This window comes from Sporothrix brasiliensis (assembly GCF_000820605.1).
Source record: "Sporothrix brasiliensis 5110 chromosome Unknown Cont18, whole genome shotgun sequence".
In the NCBI taxonomy this organism is placed as follows: domain Eukaryota; kingdom Fungi; phylum Ascomycota; class Sordariomycetes; order Ophiostomatales; family Ophiostomataceae; genus Sporothrix; species Sporothrix brasiliensis.
In genome coordinates, this window is record NW_024467137.1 from 3,190,244 (window position 1) to 3,207,945 (window position 17,702).

A 17,702-nucleotide genomic window follows, 5' to 3' on the forward strand; every position below is an offset into this window, starting at 1 on the left:
ACAAAACGAAGCAATGAGGCAATGAGGCACTACCACGTGAGCCGCCGTGTAGCTTTTGTTCAATCGCTCGTCGTGCATCGTGTCTCAGGCAACCATGTAGTCTTCAAGTTCGTCCTCGTCATCCTCTAGGCTTCCTATCGCTTGTTTGATCTTCTGACTTGCCTGTGGGGGAGTGTGTTAGTTCGCTTCGTTCGCGGCGACTTGAGACGGGGGAGGAGGAAGACAGCTGACTCACCTTCGGATCAAGGCTCAGTGCAATCGTAAAGTGGCGGACCGCCGAGCTCTTGTCGTTGAGCGTCTTGTAGAGTTTGCCGAGCAGGAAATGAACGGGGGCCTCGTCGGGGGCCAGGTCCTTGAGGATCATGAGCTCCTGCTGTGCTGCCTGCAGTTGGCCGATGGCAAGAAGGGCGCGGGCTTTGCGGAAGCGGGTCTGGGCAGCCTTCGGCGCCAGGTCGGTCGCCTTGCTGAAGAACTGCAGGGCCGGCAGGATCTGCTTCTGCCGCTCGAGTACTTTACCAATGCAGCAGATGAGGACGGCGTTGGTGGGGTGGATGGCCGACGCCGTGTGGTAGTGCGGGTATGCCTTGTCAAAGTTGCCCAGCTTCTCGTACACGCGCCCGATGCCGTAGTACGCATTGTAGTGCCGCCGGTCGGCCGCGATCGCGTGGCGATACGCCGTCAGCGCCTTGTCGTACTCCTCGTTCAGCACATGCTCGTGGCCTTGCAGCGTGTAGGCGTAGGCAAACTTGGGGTTGAGCTGTGTGGCTCGTCGGAAACAGCGGAGCGCCTGCTCGTGATCTTGCGCAAGAGACCATGCATTGCCCAGAGCACACCAGGCCTGTGGCGATTGCCAGGCCGCATCGACGAGCTCGTGGGCCAAAAACGACAGGTCCGTCTCGCGCTTGAGGAACCACAGGATCGTCGAGTACACCTCCATGTCTTCCAGGCGTGTCGGCGACAGGACGCGCACTCGTCGGAAACACACTTCCGCCTCGGCGTAGGCCGCAAGCTCGTATTGGGCACGACCCAGTAGGGCTTGGACCCACGGTGTATCGATGTGGGAGCGGGGAAGCGAGTTGACAATCTGAAGCACCTCTGAGCACTGGAACTGCGCCAGAGAAAGGTATCCGCCTCCCAGCTTCTTCATCAACTCCAAGACCCAGCGCAGAGCGTCCTCTATTTTGGCCATGTCGACATCGCTGGCCTGCTTTTGGGCACCCTGCTGGTGGAGCAGCGACGATTGTTGCTGTTGTTGCTGTTGTTGCTGTAGCTGCTGCTGCTGCTGCTGCTGCTGTTGTTGTTGCTGCTGCTGTGAGAGTGTCGGGGGCACAGATGCCGTGGCAATGACGGGGTCCCGGACCCGAGGGCCTTCCATTGGATCCATGTCCATAGTGCCGTCGTCGACGGGCTTTCTGTTGCCACTGACCACGCGGCCGACGGTGGAGCCGCTGGAGCCTGGTCGGACAATCCTCGAGATAGGAGGACGGGCCTTTTTAAGCTCTCGCGTATTTGAAGCACCAATCGCAGTTGTCGCTCCCGCATTGGTCCTACCAGCGGACGCCTTGTTGAACATGTTCAGGCGCGCGCTGCGGCGCTGCGGCACTCCCGAATCGTCTTGCTGGGCTGCTGCCTGCCGCGGTGCCACCGGGTGACCCGATGCTGTTCGCTTTCGTTCTGTGGTCGACGAAGAAAGAGAGGATGCTGTTGCTGCTGTTGCTCCGCCTACGCCTCCTCCGCCTGTCGGTGCGATGCCCGTCGCACCCGCTGCGCCTCCGTTCGTTGCGCTCGCCGTCGACCGCAGCAGCGACGAAGCCTGGTCTGCGGCGGATATATCGCCGTTGCCACTGCTGTCCGTCGTCCCCGTCCTGCCCCGCCGTGTGGAGGCACCTAACCGATACATAATCTTGGATGGCGCGCCAGGCTGCTGCTGCTGTTGCTGCAGCCCGTTATCGGGCAAACTGGGGTCCGCCACCACGGTTGGAAGGGGTGCGCCGGCTCTGCGCCGCACAGGCGCATGCGGCATGTCCTGCTGCATGCCGGGTGGCGTGGCCATTGTGTCTGGTGACGGCTGGCCACTGAGGCCGCCCGACGCCGCAACCCGTGACCGGGCGGCAAAGATCCTGGCCATAAAGTCGTTTTCCTCGGACTCGGCCGAGGTGCTCCCCTGGGCGCCGGCCCCAGAGCGCGTCGGCTGAAGCGGCTGATTCGGTGCCTGCTGGTGGTCAAAGGGGTCGCTCATTTCGTGTGCTGCCGGCTGCCGCGTCGACAATGTCGATGCGTTCGTGCCGGCACGCTTCAGAGGGAGCTGCGGCTGCTGTTCTGTCAAGTACCCAGGCGCGACATTCTGGCTGTCGCCTAGGGCGTCCGGCTCAAAGGAGCGAACGAGGGCGTCGTTGATACGAAACGTGTTGGATACCCGCACGTTCAGACCAATATCACAGAGGGCTGTAAAGGCGTCCCACATAAGCGGGTTTGTCCGCAGAGCATCTTCAAAGTAGGCTGCCGCCTTTTTCCGGTCATCCATGCCGCGGTAGAGCTTGCCAAGGAGGCAGTTGACGGTGGCTGCATCCGGGCCATTCGCTCGGGTCGTCGCCGTGTGCTTGCCTATCGTGGCCTTGTGCAGCCAAAGGTTCTTGGATTTTTCGAGGGCCACGGCGCCATCACGGAACCGCTCGAGGGCCAGACAGCTCTGGGCAAACACAAAGGCGCAGCCCAGGTGCAGACCCCGGTAGCCAAGTGGCTTGCTGAACTCGTATGCGGACCGGTAGTCGCCGAGTCGGAAGTGGCTGAGGGCGAGGAGATGCGCGGATTCGTTAGATCGTGCGTCGTGGGCAGAGAGGCGCTCGGCAAAGAAGAGGGCGTTGTCCCACGAGCCGTTGTCGAGATGGTAGTGGACGGCCTGTCGCAGGAGGCCCGTCACAGCCGCACTGTTTGGTGCCATCGTGGGACCGGTGCGGCGCTGTTGTGAGGAGCGTGAAGGGCAAAGATCGGGAAGTGTCGCAGATTAGGGTCTTTGCGGTCGTTGCTCCATGGAAGCCGCGTCGATCTGTTCTGGTAGAAAACGGTGGACGTGTTTTCGGCGCGGGTGAAAGCCTGTCTCGTTCCCTCGTAGTACAAACGACAGCAAATGGCTCTCTGGTTGCTCCTCCGCGGAAGAAAACGAAACGCACACAGCCCTCCCTCACTTCGCCACCACAATATGTAGCATGTATAGACAAGACGAAGCCTTGCCTCGGAGGAGGGCGAGAGGACCAAGCGTAAACTCAAGCGGGCAAAAAGAAGAAACGGTTGGTTGAGGAGGGAGGGGACAAGCCTGTAACGGACGGCGAGCGGGAAGATGCACGTCGTCAACGAAAACCGCCCTCAAAAACGAGGCGTTTGCGACGAGACTGTCGAGGGCCTCGTGAGAAGCGGTGAACGGCGTGCCAAAAGCCGGCCAGGATGCGGACTGTGGGCAGAGAAACAAAGGAAGGGCCACTCGTCACGGGCGATGAAGATCCAGACTCGCCGTGATGGCCAGTGACTTTGGTGGTGTTGGTGGCGGCGCCTGCGTTGTGAGCTGGTCTTCTGTCTCGCGATGTTGTGAGCGTCTGCGTACGGCGTGCTGTGATTGGCTGCAGCGTGCTACCTCCTGCCGCCGAACGCCTACCAGAGCAACCCCAGCAACCCAACCCCACTCTAAACGCCTTCCTGGCTGAAGGTACATTGTCACGTAAATTAAGTGTAGAGGTACATTCGAATTCAACCTCGCGCCTGCCTTCTCTGGCCACCTATCTTACTGCATCGTGCTAGCTGTTCTGTGCGTTTCCTCACGTTTCCTTGGCTTCAACCTCAACCTCTGCCACCGCCACCACTGCTCCGTTCACTGCCTCCGCAACCTGATTCTTCCCGACCGTCTGCAGAACCGGCCGAGCGTCTTTGTCTGTACTTCCGACCGCTCTTTTTCTGAAGCTCATTGGCCCCGGCATTCTCGCGGCTGCTGCGGACATTTCTAATCTCCTATACGTCTACCCTCGCTTCGTTCCCGCTCTTGCTGAGTGGAATTCCACCTGCCGACACACCTTCGCCATGGCGCAAAAGGCAAAGAAGGACCGGGCCAAGTCCAATGCGGCCACGCTGACGAACCTGCACCTGGGCTCGCTTGTTGTCAACGTCGCGTTTTTGCTGTTCTACCTCGTCTTCCGGTCCCGGTCGCTCGTCGCCTACGTCGTCGTGTCCCTGCCGAGCTTCCTGTGCCAGTTCATGCTGGAGCGCACGGGCCGGCCGCGCTACGATGCGCAGACGGGTGCGCTGCGCTCGTCGGGCGAGGACCTCGCGGCGGCGGGCCTGACGGAGTACATGTTCGACGTGGTCTGGGTCACGTGGGGCGTGTCCGTGCTGGTGATCCTGTTTGGCAACAAGCTGTGGTTCCTGTGGGCGATTGTGCCTGCGTACGGCGCCTACAAGGGCTACGGCCTGCTGGGCTCGGCCCGCCAGATGGCGGCTATGCAGGGTATGGGCGGCGGCGATGCTGGCGCTGGTGCGGCGCCCGCGCCCAACCGGAGACAACGGCGTGCAGCCTAATCGAGAGCATTCTTGGATGGGCAGGCAAGGTCACAAACGGAAAAGAGACTACGAAGCGACGGAGAAAAGGAGAAAGCGGAAGACGACAAAAAAACAAAAACAAAAGTACATACATGCTGCATCATTTATGCGCTAGTGAATGGTATCTATTTCCTCTGTCCTCGATGCTTCTCTCATGGCGCCGCCTCAATTTTGTGACACGGTAGCTCTTCCGTCCATTTCTGCAGCAGGGCTGGGCTGGCGTTGCGGACAAGGACGTGGATGTGCTCCAGAGCGCGCACGCTCTGGAGCTGCACCCAGTTCTTAAACCACAGCACCCGCTCTTCTCCGTTGCCGCTGGCGCCGTCCTCTTCCGTCAGACTGTCGGCAAAGTACCGCTTCACAAACGCGGCCACGTCGGCGCGGCTCTCGTCCGTCATGTCGCCCGTGGTGGGGTCCGTGGGGATCAGCGTGCGTGTCCATACGACGATATGGGTGATGTCGGACGTGAGGCCGTACGGCCAGTCGTTGACGAGGACGCGGTAGTCGCTGGGGTCGGCAAAGGGTGTCTTGGACACCGGCACATAGGGCGGGCTGTCGCCCCAGGCCTTGGGCAGGCGGTGGACGATCAAGTAGCGGGTGATGGAGCCGTACTCGGCCTTTGTCTCGGACGTCCACTTCATGTACCGCCGCAGGTCGGACGGCTTCCTCTTGAGGACCGAGAGGTTGTTCGTTTCTAGTGGAGTTGAAATGTTAATTTAGAGTCGAGACACAACAACAAAAGCAAGCATCTGGGTCAAGAGCCACCCACCAATGACATTCTTCAAATCCTCCCAGTCGTGCTTGACATATTGCTCGTCGGTGAGAGACAGAACATAGCGGTCGGTGTCCGTCAATGGGAACGGGTGGTCCTCGCCGATGTTGCCCATTGTGACCGTGTGCCGGTGAGTATGGGGGGTGTTAGTGACCGTTGCGCTGTTGAACTGGCCAGCTCAACTCCAACGCGCTTCGTGTCTAGTTTGTCGCGGCCCGCGTGTGCCCCTCTGCTGACAGCCCAGGAACCAAGCATCGCACATTATGCGACGAATGAGAGGGGTAGCTCCGATTAGCGCATACTTTAATTTGGGTAACATATCATCGACAGCCCGTATTCTGCACTCCATGAAAGTGAAGCTGGTCCTGTCTATCAAACAGAGAGAGAAAACGAGTATACAACAGTCAAGTATAATAACAGTCAATAAAGGAAGGGTCGTCATACAACGTTTATCGAGCTAGAATGTCGCTTGAGCGTCATCACACTCATAAAACACCATCACGTATTCGATTGTGCACTGCTTCGAGGAAGCGGGCAAGGTCGTCCATCTCCTCTGGCTCTTTCAGCCAATGTCCCTCCTGCTCGGCCCCTTCGTAGTCGTGCCACTCTACCGAAGTGAATCCCACATTCACCAGCAGTTTATGTGCCTGTCGCCCCAGCTCCATGTCTACGTATGCGTCGTCTCGCCCATGGCCAAGGAACACCGGCGCAGTGAGAATGGTGCTTGTGTTTTGGTCCAACGCAAGGGCCGCTGGGCGTTCTTTTATGTGTTTCCGCAGCGGCGCCATGGCAATTTGTACAAATACAAGTGGCTCAACGGGCTTGCCGTCGTCTGTCTGAGAAATCTTTACCTCGGCGGTAGCTTCGTCACCAAGGTACTTTGTGATCTCGCTTGCAAATGGCAGCCATGTGCTCACTACCGCAAATCCGCCCAGCGGCCGTTCGGGCTGCTTTGTGCTCAGCAACGTCCACAAGGCAACGGCACCGCCGAGACTGATGCCGCCGAGCACAACCCGTGAATGGGCATCTGAACCACCGGCCTCGATCGTCTGGAGCCGCCGAATCTCATCCTCGACAATCGTCTCGACATGCTGTGCGGACGCGCGTAGACCACTCTGCTGGAGATCCTGCCGCGCCGTCGGGTCTGCCAACGAGTGTGCCTCGAACCATGCGGGCATCCACTCCTCAAATGTGGCATTCCATGTGCTGGGTGATGACGGGAAGACCCAGCGCCACGAAGGCAGGCGGTCGGCGAGGCTGGGTTTTTGGCCGTCCGACAGAGTCGTCGCAAACAGTTCCTCGGCAAACTCCTCACCGGTGCTGCCACGGCCGTGGAGGAGGATGGCCGTATGGTCGTGGACGTGTCCATCGCGGGATTCGACAACGAACGTTGGGCCAAAGGAGGACATTGCCGGTGTGTTGTTTGGTTGATGCTGTGGCTGCTATGGAGTTGTAGAGTGGAAGTAAAAGGCTGCAGTTCCTAGAACTTGACAGGTCGTAATGAGGCAAAGCAGTCCACTCGGACAGAACCGACATGCAGGAACATCCGAGGTGCGCACTGCGACAGAAATGGGAAGCTGCGACTCTCAAACCACCTTTTTTAACTCAAACTCGCCAGATCCTCCGTTATGTCACGTGTCACTGCTTCAGAGGCTTTCTCAACAAGACAACGTAAACCGGCCCTCGATATCCACGATACCCACGATAAACACGGTGTGAAACGCGACAGTAATGCGCCTCAGAAGGAAGCACCTCGCCGACATCTAGCGACAACTGTCTGCAACGGGACTTTCTCGCCGAAGGTCGGCCGTCCATTTGCCGTGACGTTGGCGGAATTGATTATGCGCAAGCTTCAGGTCGTAGCAGCGAGTACAGCGGTTGAATCGGTTGTTTTACAGGCCGTTGTCGTTCTGTTCCGCCTGCTAGAGCAGTGCTGCAACCGCCTAGAGCCGGGCCATGTAGCGGTTTGGCTAGCGCTCTGGCAGGCATCTAAGGTTGTGACCAGACGAAACAAGGAAAGTGCCGAGGGGCTGCCCCGGCCGCACAGTCAGCGCCTTCCTAACCAAAACCTTGGAATTCATTCCGACCTTTGAATGCCTTTTGGGAGCTAAGATGAATTTTGTATTTATTTCTGCTGCAAAGAAAAATGGTAAAATGCTGCAGATCCGAGCAAAAAGGGAACGACGAAAAAAAGACAACGAAAGAGAGACATAAGCTTCCCCAGCTAAGGAAAAGGAGACCACGGCCGATTGGATTCCCACCGCCGTCGCCCCGAAGCTAACTCGACCGCTCTTCGTCTCAGCAACACCATTCTCGCACCTGTCTTCCTCTCGGTTTCCGCCAGCCCCTCCCCTCCTCCATCCTGCCGCTGGCTCCTTCCTTTTCTGCCACTTCTTGTCGTCCTCGCTTCCTTCCCCATACATTTCACATTCCGCTGGCATCTCGCGATCTCGTCGTCTCCAGCCTTTTGCACGCCCTCCCTATCCCTGTCTACCAGGCGAAGACGGCTCCTCGAGCTCCATCTCGCCACCATGTCTGACAGCCCATTCTCACGCAAGTACATTGACGGCATCTACGTGCCTGTCGTGTTGCTGATTGTCGGCACCTTGATCGTCAAGCGCGAGTACACAATCTACGCTGCCGCTCTTGGTCTCGTCTTTGGCACGGTCAAGTTCTTGAACCTCCGTACGTGGCCACCTTCCCTAGTAGCTTGCCATTGGCTCTTTATTGGCCTTGCTTGGTCTCCATTGACTGCTCGCTAACCTGCGTCCATTGGCCCCAGAGCCAAAGAAGGTCCTCACCGACCCCAACACGCTCGTCGAGTTTGAGCTCAAGGAGAAGACCGTCATCTCCCACAATGTAGCCATGTACGTTCACATATCATGTACCGCTGTGCTGGTGTCGCACCAAACAACAGTTGCCACTGCCTGCTGACACGTGCTCTCTCTCCCAGCTACCGTTTCAACCTGCCGACTCCCCGCTCCATCCTCGGCCTGCCGATCGGCCAGCACATCTCCATTGCCGCCGACCTGCCCGACGCCAACGGCCAGATCGTCCCCGTCCTGCGCTCGTACACGCCCATCAGCGGCGACCACCAGCCCGGCTACTTTGATCTGCTCATCAAGTCCTACCCCCAGGGCAACATCAGCAAGCACATGGCGTCGCTCGCCGTCGGCCAGACCATCAAGGTCAAGGGTCCCAAGGGCGCTTTCGTCTACACCCCCAACATGGTGCGCCGCTTCGGCATGATCGCCGGTGGCACGGGCATCACCCCCATGCTGCAGATCATCCGCGCCATTGTCCGCGGCCGCGCCGCCGGCGACACGACCCAGGTCGACCTCATCTTTGCCAACGTCACGCGCCAGGACATTCTGCTCAAGGAGGACCTCGATGCCGTCACCGCCGAGGACCCTAACATCCGCGTCTACTACGTCCTGGACAAGCCCGAGGAGGGCTGGACCGGCGGGGTCGGCTTTGTCACCGGCGACATGATCCAGAAGTGGCTGCCCAAGCCGGCCGCCGACGTCAAGCTGCTGCTCTGCGGTCCCCCGCCCATGGTCTCCGGCCTGAAGAAGGCCGCCGAGGCCCTTGGCTTTGAGAAGGCGCGCCCCGTCAGCAAGCTGGCCGACCAGGTCTTTGCTTTCTAAGCGGGCCTCGTTGTCGGACCTTGCCCTCCGACCTTGCCCTTCTCTTCACATCAGGGCCAGCTTTTGGCTCCTCAGCTTCTCCTTATCTCCTCCTCGCAGTTGCTCTCGTCGCGCACTTGTCAATGGGTGTGACGACGTTTGCGACCTGCACCGGGGGTCGTGTCCTAACAGGCGGCGCGACATGACCTCTGTATTACGACCGCGACACACAAAAATAGACACGAACGGGCGCACGCATAGACCGACGGGAAACTTATAATTGCCTCGTAATCACTGGAACCCACTTTTCGATACTTCCTAAAACGTAACCTACACGACAATGCACACTTTTTAACAGTCATATAATTCAAATGTTTGCTTTTTCAGTTGCACAAATCAATGCTACCCAGAGGATATATGCAATGTGACGCCATTGTTCCAAACTTGTAAAGGAACGAAACGAAAAAAAGAAGAAAAACATAGTGAACGGCATAAGCAACGCTACTGTGTTTTCTTCGTCTCGGCCTCTTTTGCGTGTGCCGTCCGGCCGTAGCCTGTCCGGAGGTAAACAGACAACAGCTTCCAGAGCACCCAAGAGAAGCCGAGGAGGATTGCTGCCGACGTGCCGACGTTGACCCATTGTGCCTTGCTCGAGTCCAAGACGGGAACACGGATCGGGATGGTCAGGGCGTCCGTAGAGGACGCTGAAGACGCTGCACCCAGACTCGGGTCCGGTTTCAGGTGCCAAAACTCCGTCGTCTCGTCAAAGAGTCCGTCGTACCCGACATGGACACGGTCGAACGGGTTGGTCGTGAATTGGACGTCCTTGTCCGCCTCGCACGCCCAGAACACCAGGGGGTACGGGACCTCGACCGACCGGTAGCCGCCGTCGGCGGGGAGGAGGTAGCGCAGGTGCAGCGGGATCTCGGCCGTCCATTCCGAGGACCGCTGCTGCTCCTCGGTCAGGCCGACCGGCGGCGCCAGCTCGATCAAGGCCGCCGAGCCCCAGACAGGGACGGCATAGTCGGGCGCCTCGAGGTCGACGGGCTGCGTCATGTGGTGCAAGGCCGTCAGGTTCTTTGATGCCAAAAAGAGGACATCGCCCAGCTGGTACCGGTCCGCAAATATGTAGCGCGGGAGCGTCAGGTACGTGTGAAGCTTGCAAGAGCCAAACTTGCCGTCGTCGGGATTGTGGTGGTGGGGCGGCGGGCCGGGGGCCACGCGGAGTTGCAAGGTCGGGTGCAGACCCGTGGGCTGCGTAAACGTGGCAGAATACGACGCACCGCCGGCTGCCGTGCGGTGCCGCGAGGGAAACGCAAACATGACCGACTTCGGGCGGTCGTCCTGGCCGAGGACAGCCACTTGCCCGGCCATGCCAAGCTCGTGAGGGCCGAGAGTAGATGGCATGTCAGCGCCCATGATGCCGACTTCTGTCCGGGTGGTGCCCGGCTGTGCCGCTACATACAATGGCCACATGGCAAGCGGCCACTGTGTCGTGATTTTGAGCGTGCGCGAAGATGTGTCGTACGATAGGTCTAGCGCGCTGGCACCGTCAAGCTGCTCCGCTTGTAGACTGCAGAGGCCTCCATCGTCAGCGGTCGACGGGCACCAGTCGGCCTTGACATACGCGGCGAACGCGGTACAGTCGGCCACATCCGAGTAGAACTGGTACGTCTGCCGGTCGTCACCCAAGTAGTTGAAGGATTGCTAAACAAAAGTCAGTCCACACGCGCACTCATATGGGATAAAAAGAGACATTGGGGAGACGGACACCAATCGACTGGCAATCTATGTGCTGTCCAAAAGCATTTTTTAATAATGAGCAGACGGCGTCTCTTGATGCCTCAGTTAGTTCCAGTCAGCTTTACTGTCACTCCAAGGGGGTTCAACCTACTGCTTCTCCTCTGACGCACCGGGGGCCGGCGTGTAAACCACATGCAGACCCGGAGACAGGGTCGACAGCAAGGGGCTCACAAGCTCGACGCCGGCAGTTCGTGCAGCCCAACGCACGTGCAACGCATGCACGTTGTCTGCAAGCAGACGGGCCAGCGCGGCCGGCAGTTCGTCGAGGCCGAGTGTCACGCGGTCCTCGCGCGCCGCCTCGATTGTCGGCCCCGTCAGCGTTGCGTCCACTACACGCAGTAGCGCAGGGTCCACGGGGCTCTCTGGCCGATGGAAGAACGTTGTGCGCTGACGCATGATGGCGGTGTGTCTCGGTAAAGGAAGCGGCGAAGAACTATCGTCTGGTGTCCCGCGTCGTCCTCGGTAATATTGCCCGCCCGTCTCTCAACGACCAATCTCCCAGCAAACCACCAAACAAGCAGACCAGCAAACCAGGTGAGCACCGCCTGCTCACTCTTCCCAAATAAGCTTTCGAGTAGCTCTTAGTGTGTGACCGGCCCGGGTATTGCCAGGGGAGATCTAGATTACCACCGCTCGGTATTGAAACGGGTGGTGTGGCTTTCGGGACGTTCGTTGCGGTGTGTGGGTAGCCATGCAGAGCGTCCAGTGGTTGGCAGAGACGTTGCATGCGGCTGGGCTGTTGAGGCTGGTGGCTTGTTGGCTTGTTGGCGTGTTTGGTGTGTTTGGTGTGTTTTGGTATGGAAGTTTCAGCTCTTCGTCTGTCGTACTTTGTAGTTTGGCACGCGTTTCTCACCCCTTTCTGCCGAGTCTAGCGACCGACAGCTCCTTCCCGTTGGGCATTTTGGCGGCCCTACGTCGCTCTTTCCCCATATGACGTCGCCCATAGGCTGCAGCAACAGCGCCTGTGACCACCTTCCTCCCGAAAGCCCCCTGGAACGGACAGACAGGATCACTTCCTTATTTGGGTGACCGACCCAGGACGATCCGCCGCTAAACCCAATCTGCTACCGACTCGACAACTCTCTGCCCTCTCAATTGGGCTGGCCGAGTCGGTATCCCCGTTTCCAAGGCTGCGCGCGCCCTCTGATTGGGTTGTGCCAGCAGCGAGGAAAATATGGTAAAGAAAGTGGGCAATAGCCCCGAGCCGCAGCCAAACTGTGTATTGCGAGGCTCTGTGGCCAAGCAGAAAAGGGCAGGAACGACACTGCAATCCGCCCCGCCACAACGACGATTACAGAAGGCCCGATGGTCGAAATCGCCAATCTTGCACATGGTCGTGACTTCTGTTTCCGTTTTCATGCTCACCGACGGCGCATTTGCCGTTTATCGTTCTTTCCTCCTCTTTTAGACCGTGTTTTCTTTCTCTCTCTTTCCTTTCTCGGCGCTGATCCGTATTCTCGTTGGCCAAAACATCTCCTGAGATATTCTTTTCAAGTCATATCCTCACGTCTCGCATCTCATCAAATACCATTGCTCGCAGCCATTGCGACGTACACCGGCACCGTTCTCATCACCACGCTATTAACGAATAAGATGTACGCCATGTACACGCGGAGCGACTGACACACGGTCACGCTTTCGTGACAGCCGGTTTCTCGACCCGCCCATTGGAGTCTTTTACGAGGGCCTTCACACCTCTTCTTGGCGTTGACCGGAAAACAGCCGACGCTTGGTGTCCGTTCCCGGCATACGTCCCTATTGACATTGACCTTTCTTCCCTCGCGTCTCTTGCATCTTGTTGTCGTATTTCTTCACCCCTATTTCTTTCCTCCTTTCGGCTCTCCCGTCAGTCGTCACGTCGTCCTTATATATCGGTCAAGATGGGCGACCTTCAACCCCCATACCTGACCATCCGGACGCTCAGCAGCGGCGGCGACCGGAACAGCCTCACAAGCACCGACTCGGCATATGCGTCTGCAAACAGCGATTTCACTGTGCCGTCGACCACGCACGATATCGGCCGCGTCAACTACCACGTCAAGCACCTCGACTCCTTTGCCCGCACACTCGAGGACTCAGCCAGCCGCGCATTCCCCAACCGCGGGCGCTCTCATCAACGGTACACCAAGGTCGTCTCCTTGCTGCTGCACTGGAAGTCGGACGACTTGTTTGTCCTCCCCGAGCTGGAGGATCTAGAGAAGTGCATGCGCGAGGAATACGGCTTTGAGACGGACACGTTTCCTATCCCGTCCGAGAACGCTCATCTTGAGCTTATGATGCGCATTGGCGCCCTCATCAAGGACCACGAAGCAACCGACACACTATTTATTGTCTACTACGGCGGACACGCGCGCATCGACGAGTCGAGGCAAAGCACTTGGTGCGCAACACGGAATCCAAACTCACCCTGGCTGCAGTGGTCAGCCATCCAGACCCTCCTCGAGCGCTCCGTCTCGGACACGCTGATCTTGCTCGACTGTTGTGCCGGAGCCGCCAGTGCCACGTTCCCCAACGGGAAGAGCATCACAGAGACCATTTCCGCCTCCAGTTGGGACGCCATCGCCCCGGATCCGGGCCGGTACTCTTTCACGAACGCGCTCATCGAGGTGCTCCAGGAGTGGCGTGTGCGTACGTTCTCGGCTGCTATGCTGCATGCCGAAGTGCTTGCTCGGTTAAAGCATCCTCGCCCCATCACCATCAACGGCAAGCTCTTCGAAGCTCGCTCCACCCCAGTGCATTTCATGATGACGGCCAACCACAGAGCCCCGAGCATCGAGATCAGTCGCATCCTCCCTCGTAACCGCCAGCTGCCTTCGCCGCCAGCAGAACAAGACTATGGTCCCTATCTCCCAGGCCCTTCCGGCGGGCGTGGACCGCTCAGCGAGCCGGTCAGCGACCCGAACGAGGATGAGCCGCATGTCATGATTTCGTTGGCACTGGAGGACGACCAAAATCTCGATCTGAATGCTTGGGAGCAATGGCTTTCCAGCTTCCCTGCCCTTGCCAAATATGTCAAGGTACAGGGTGTTTTCAAAAGCCACTCTACCCTCCTCCTCCTCTCCGTGCCAGTGATGGTGTGGGACCTACTTCCTGAGAACCGTGCTTGTTCTTTTGTGGCCTTCATTCGGTCCAACAACCTCATTGCCGAGAAGCGATCCACCACCCCCGAGAGCGTCTCGACCGCAATACCAGTGCCAGTGCCGACAGACAGTGCTGCGGCAAAGGCACCGGAAAGCGGCAGCATCAGCAATGTCGATGTCTCCAAGGTCGATGCCGCCGAGACTGTGACCGCCGACGTTGACGCTGAGGACGAGAGCGACGTTGAGAGCATCGACGGATACACCAACTCCGTCATCTCGGGTACCACATTCACGCCAACAGCGCCTAGTGTCCGTATGAGCATTGCGACCACCGCCGTCAGTATCGGCGACTCAATCTCCCAGCGTCAATACCCTCCGCTGCGGCCTCCGCCAGTGACGTCTGCATCGTCCTCCTTTATCTCACGACCTGCACCAGGAGGCATTCAACGCACGCTGTCGCAGGGTTTCGGACACGGTGGGCCTGCCACTCCTTTCGATCAAACGTCATCGATTAGGAGTGTTAGCCCCAGCCAAGTCCGTCCGAGTGGTATGTCGTCGTCAAGAACCGCCATCGTGAACCAACAACGAATTGCGAGACGAACAACGTTTGACCGTGCGGGCGCGGCAGATGGTCCGAAGCTCGCACAACATATCGTCGACCGCCTCGAGGAGTATTTCCAGCAGCATCCCAATCCGAGTGTGGGTATTGCCGAGTTCTTCGCCTCCAACCTCGGGGTTGAAAAGCGGGACATTGATGTAAGTACTTTATGGCACCTGTGCTTTGTTCATGTTAACGATCGGCTTGCTAAGCATTGAAAACAGCTTTGGTTCCATCGACGGCGACAACAGGAGTCGATGACGCAGAACCTGCAAAATCTGAAGATGGTTGACCACCCATCGTTTGACTATGGCGATGGAAGCGGCGCCAACATGATCCTCCCGGGACAGTTGAACAAGCTGCTTGACATCTTCCCTCCGAACAATCTTCTCTTTGTTGATCTTCGGTCCCCGACAGACTTTGACAAGTCTCACATCTATGGAGCCGTCAACTTGCGAACTCCCGTTTCCTTTATTGAGCAGGGGTTCGACCTCCTCGACAAAGTCTTCACAGACGACCAAAGTCGCAGGAACTTTGTGCGGGCACCGTCGTCCCGGTGCATCATCTTCTACGACCGAGTTCTGGAGTTTCCTTGGGAATGTCCCATGGCGGACTCTCTGATCGGTCAACTCCGCACCCACAAGGGCTGGACGGGCGACTACTATGTCCTCAAGGGCCATTACCGTGAGTTCTCGGCGTCCTTTGATAAGTACATCACGGGCGACAAGATGTCACAAGCGGCCAAGGACTACGTCGACAGCCTGCGGCAGCGGACGCCCCTCTCGGAATCCGACAAGGAGCGTACGGAGCATAGCTACGCCGAGTGGAAGGCACTGGTTGAGCATGAAAGCCGAAACTCGCTGCCGGACTCGACTGCGCACCTTGACGAGCGGCGGCAAGCCGTTGACCAACACCAGGCTGAGCTCGAAGCGGAGCTTGAACGCCGCAACCCAGTGCTCTACCGGAAAGCGTTGGGCCTGCGGCAGATGCCTCTGAAAAAGAGCTACTCGACGACGAACATGCACGGCATGACGAAGGGTGGCTTCAGTGACAAGTACCTCGAACACAACCTGCGGACGGAGCTCGTCGGCCCTCTGACACGCGGCCTCGAGAAGATGCACAGCCACGATCAAAGCTACCTCGGCCACAGCGACTCGCCGCATCAAGTCACACCAGGCTACGACAAGCTGGGCGAGCTTACAGAAACGTCGTCTCGCCCGTCAGCGTCTGATGAGTTTGATGAGATGGATCCCCGAGACGATCTGCTACGGGACGACCCAGGTTTCCAAAAGGCAGGCCGCCATGCTGGCCTGGGTGGCTCCAGTAACGACGCGGGCGCGGGCAGAGGCGGCTCGAATGCGGCCGACCTTCCACGCAGCCGTGAGAAGTCGTTCTGGAAGCGCCTGCGTGTCAACAAATAAACAACGGCGCCACCAAAGGCAGATCATTCGGCTGTTCATAAACGGCCCGGCCTTTTCCACCGCCATTCAACTTCATGTGCCTCCTCGGTGTGCTACCCGTGGCGGTAGGGAGAGAGCATCCTGCAGGACCACGCAATCTGTTGCGCACAACGTACGCTGGCGGTAGTTGCCGCAAAGACAGAGGGCAAAGACAGAGCCTTGGTCACTCTAGCCCCCATGTTTTTCTTTGAGTCTTCTTTTCCTTCCTCTTCTGCGTTTTTGACATTGCCATATTTCGATCATTTTGTGAAACAGGCGTACGGACATCATTTCGGCACGCCCCCCAAGGAAGGTGTGGGGTTTTATTCTGGCGGAAATAGCCCCATTCTCGGTCGAGCTCCGACTGTGTGTTCTTTTGATCTTTTGTTATCTTGTTCTCTTTTTATCTGGTTCTCTTGTTCCTTTATTTCGCTTGCGATTGCGGGTTGGAAACCCTGCAATTTAGGATATACTTAGCATGGCGGTGTAAAAAGCCTTCTTTTTTTTTGAATAACATGAGCATATTATGGAGTACGCTGTACTCACATCCCACATCCCACGTCGCACAGACACGCATGCACGCATGCACGCATATATGGTTCCTGTCTTATGATTGTTCATGATTGTAAAGCGGTTATTACGATCTGTGGTCGCACGCCGGTGGCTGATGACTTGGCCATGACGGCTCGTCTGCCTGGTAGAATATCCGGTTTTGCGAAAGCGCAAACCCCGAGTTCAGCCAGCAGCCAGCAGCCAGCAGCAGGGCGTCGGCGCGCGGTATTTGGGATGAGCGGTGAAGAGGTGAAGAGGTGAGAGCCAGGAGAGAGGAAGCACAAGGAGGATCGGGTGCGGTTGGAGGGGGACACGGCGCGGCTGGCTGTTGGACGAGAGCCGTCGCCGTGTGGTTGCCCAAAGTGTGGTTGCTCAAAGTGTGTTTGCTCAAACACTCGAATCTTGTTTCGTGTCTCGTCACATTTCCTCCAAGCCACTCATCCATCCACCTGATGAAGACAGACGGTGCATCGCCCACCCCCTCGGCACACCCTCATTTCCTTGTTGTGGCCGGCCAGACGGTCATGTCGATCGACGAGACCAGCATCCTTATGTGTCTTACTGTCTGTGTGTCTGCGTGTCTTCCTCCATTTGCCCATTTGCCCATTTGCCCATTTGCCCATTTGTTTGAGAGGCAGAGGGCAAGGACCCATGGTTCGTATATGGTCCATTGATATCGCCGAGTTCAAGGACCACAAGGACCACAAGGGGCAATGATGGTCACATATATTATTGTCCCCCGGCTTTGTTTGTCTCGCCTGCCTTTGTTCTTTTTTTTCCGGTCTCTGTCACAGGGTCTCATGTCATTTGACATTCAGGATTTTGTCTCGTTTCTCGGATCGAGCACGTCTTTCCGCAACGACACGAGCGTCAAGACAACTGACTGACGGGTCTCTGCTCCAGGGCTTACGACGTCTTCATGTTTGCTTCTGTTTTCTTCGACGGGCCCGGCGAAGCTGGCCGTATGGCCTGGGTATTGGGTTTTTTTTTTTTTTTTTTTTTACGACTCTCCGATAAACCGACGCCTTTTAAAAGTGACTCAAACACAAGACATGTCAATGTCATTCTTGCCTCCTTACCAGCCATCTCACCTCCGCCTTTTCATATATATATATATATACTTATATTTTCTTTCTACCCCTTCAGTTGTCTCTGCTTCCTGCCATCATCATCAGGTGGCAGCTGGCAGCCACCCCCTACCGTCCTTTTCTAGTATTGACAAAGACGTTGATAATCGTCCAACGTTTG

General features: G+C 57.7%; 8 protein-coding genes across 8 annotated transcripts; 3 read left to right on the forward strand and 5 right to left on the reverse strand.

The window, feature by feature from the left end:
- Positions 1–84: 84 nt before the first annotated feature.
- Positions 85–2,941, reverse strand: SPBR_01314 (anaphase-promoting complex subunit 3; the record flags this gene model as incomplete). Its single annotated transcript, XM_040759625.1, has 2 exons — positions 85–162; positions 236–2,941. The coding sequence occupies 2 exons, from the start codon at positions 2,939–2,941 to the stop codon at positions 85–87; spliced, it is 2,784 nt and encodes a 927-aa protein (XP_040619845.1).
- A 540-nt stretch (positions 2,942–3,481) lies between these two features.
- SPBR_02095 (uncharacterized protein) lies at positions 3,482–3,968 on the reverse strand (the record flags this gene model as incomplete). Its single annotated transcript, XM_040760404.1, has 2 exons — positions 3,482–3,590; positions 3,814–3,968. The coding sequence occupies 2 exons, from the start codon at positions 3,966–3,968 to the stop codon at positions 3,482–3,484; spliced, it is 264 nt and encodes an 87-aa protein (XP_040619846.1).
- Positions 3,969–4,068: 100 nt separating this feature from the next.
- SPBR_02090 (uncharacterized protein) lies at positions 4,069–4,563 on the forward strand (the record flags this gene model as incomplete). Its single annotated transcript, XM_040760399.1, has 1 exon — positions 4,069–4,563. The coding sequence occupies one exon, from the start codon at positions 4,069–4,071 to the stop codon at positions 4,561–4,563; it is 495 nt and encodes a 164-aa protein (XP_040619847.1).
- A 173-nt stretch (positions 4,564–4,736) lies between these two features.
- SPBR_01998 (uncharacterized protein) lies at positions 4,737–5,471 on the reverse strand (the record flags this gene model as incomplete). Its single annotated transcript, XM_040760307.1, has 2 exons — positions 4,737–5,278; positions 5,354–5,471. The coding sequence occupies 2 exons, from the start codon at positions 5,469–5,471 to the stop codon at positions 4,737–4,739; spliced, it is 660 nt and encodes a 219-aa protein (XP_040619848.1).
- A 370-nt stretch (positions 5,472–5,841) lies between these two features.
- On the reverse strand, positions 5,842–6,765 carry SPBR_01933 (uncharacterized protein; the record flags this gene model as incomplete). Its single annotated transcript, XM_040760243.1, has 1 exon — positions 5,842–6,765. The coding sequence occupies one exon, from the start codon at positions 6,763–6,765 to the stop codon at positions 5,842–5,844; it is 924 nt and encodes a 307-aa protein (XP_040619849.1).
- A 1,122-nt stretch (positions 6,766–7,887) lies between these two features.
- Positions 7,888–9,003, forward strand: SPBR_01841 (cytochrome-b5 reductase; the record flags this gene model as incomplete). Its single annotated transcript, XM_040760151.1, has 3 exons — positions 7,888–8,041; positions 8,139–8,223; positions 8,310–9,003. 3 exons carry the CDS (start codon positions 7,888–7,890, stop codon positions 9,001–9,003), a joined length of 933 nt encoding a protein of 310 aa, XP_040619850.1.
- Positions 9,004–9,483: 480 nt separating this feature from the next.
- On the reverse strand, positions 9,484–11,181 carry SPBR_01573 (protein pbn1; the record flags this gene model as incomplete). The annotated part of the gene is made up of 2 exons (XM_040759883.1): positions 9,484–10,689; positions 10,957–11,181. 2 exons carry the CDS (start codon positions 11,179–11,181, stop codon positions 9,484–9,486), a joined length of 1,431 nt encoding a protein of 476 aa, XP_040619851.1.
- Positions 11,182–12,665: 1,484 nt separating this feature from the next.
- SPBR_01268 (homeobox domain containing protein) lies at positions 12,666–15,884 on the forward strand (the record flags this gene model as incomplete). Its single annotated transcript, XM_040759579.1, has 3 exons — positions 12,666–14,412; positions 14,494–14,621; positions 14,688–15,884. 3 exons carry the CDS (start codon positions 12,666–12,668, stop codon positions 15,882–15,884), a joined length of 3,072 nt encoding a protein of 1,023 aa, XP_040619852.1.
- Positions 15,885–17,702: the final 1,818 nt, after the last annotated feature.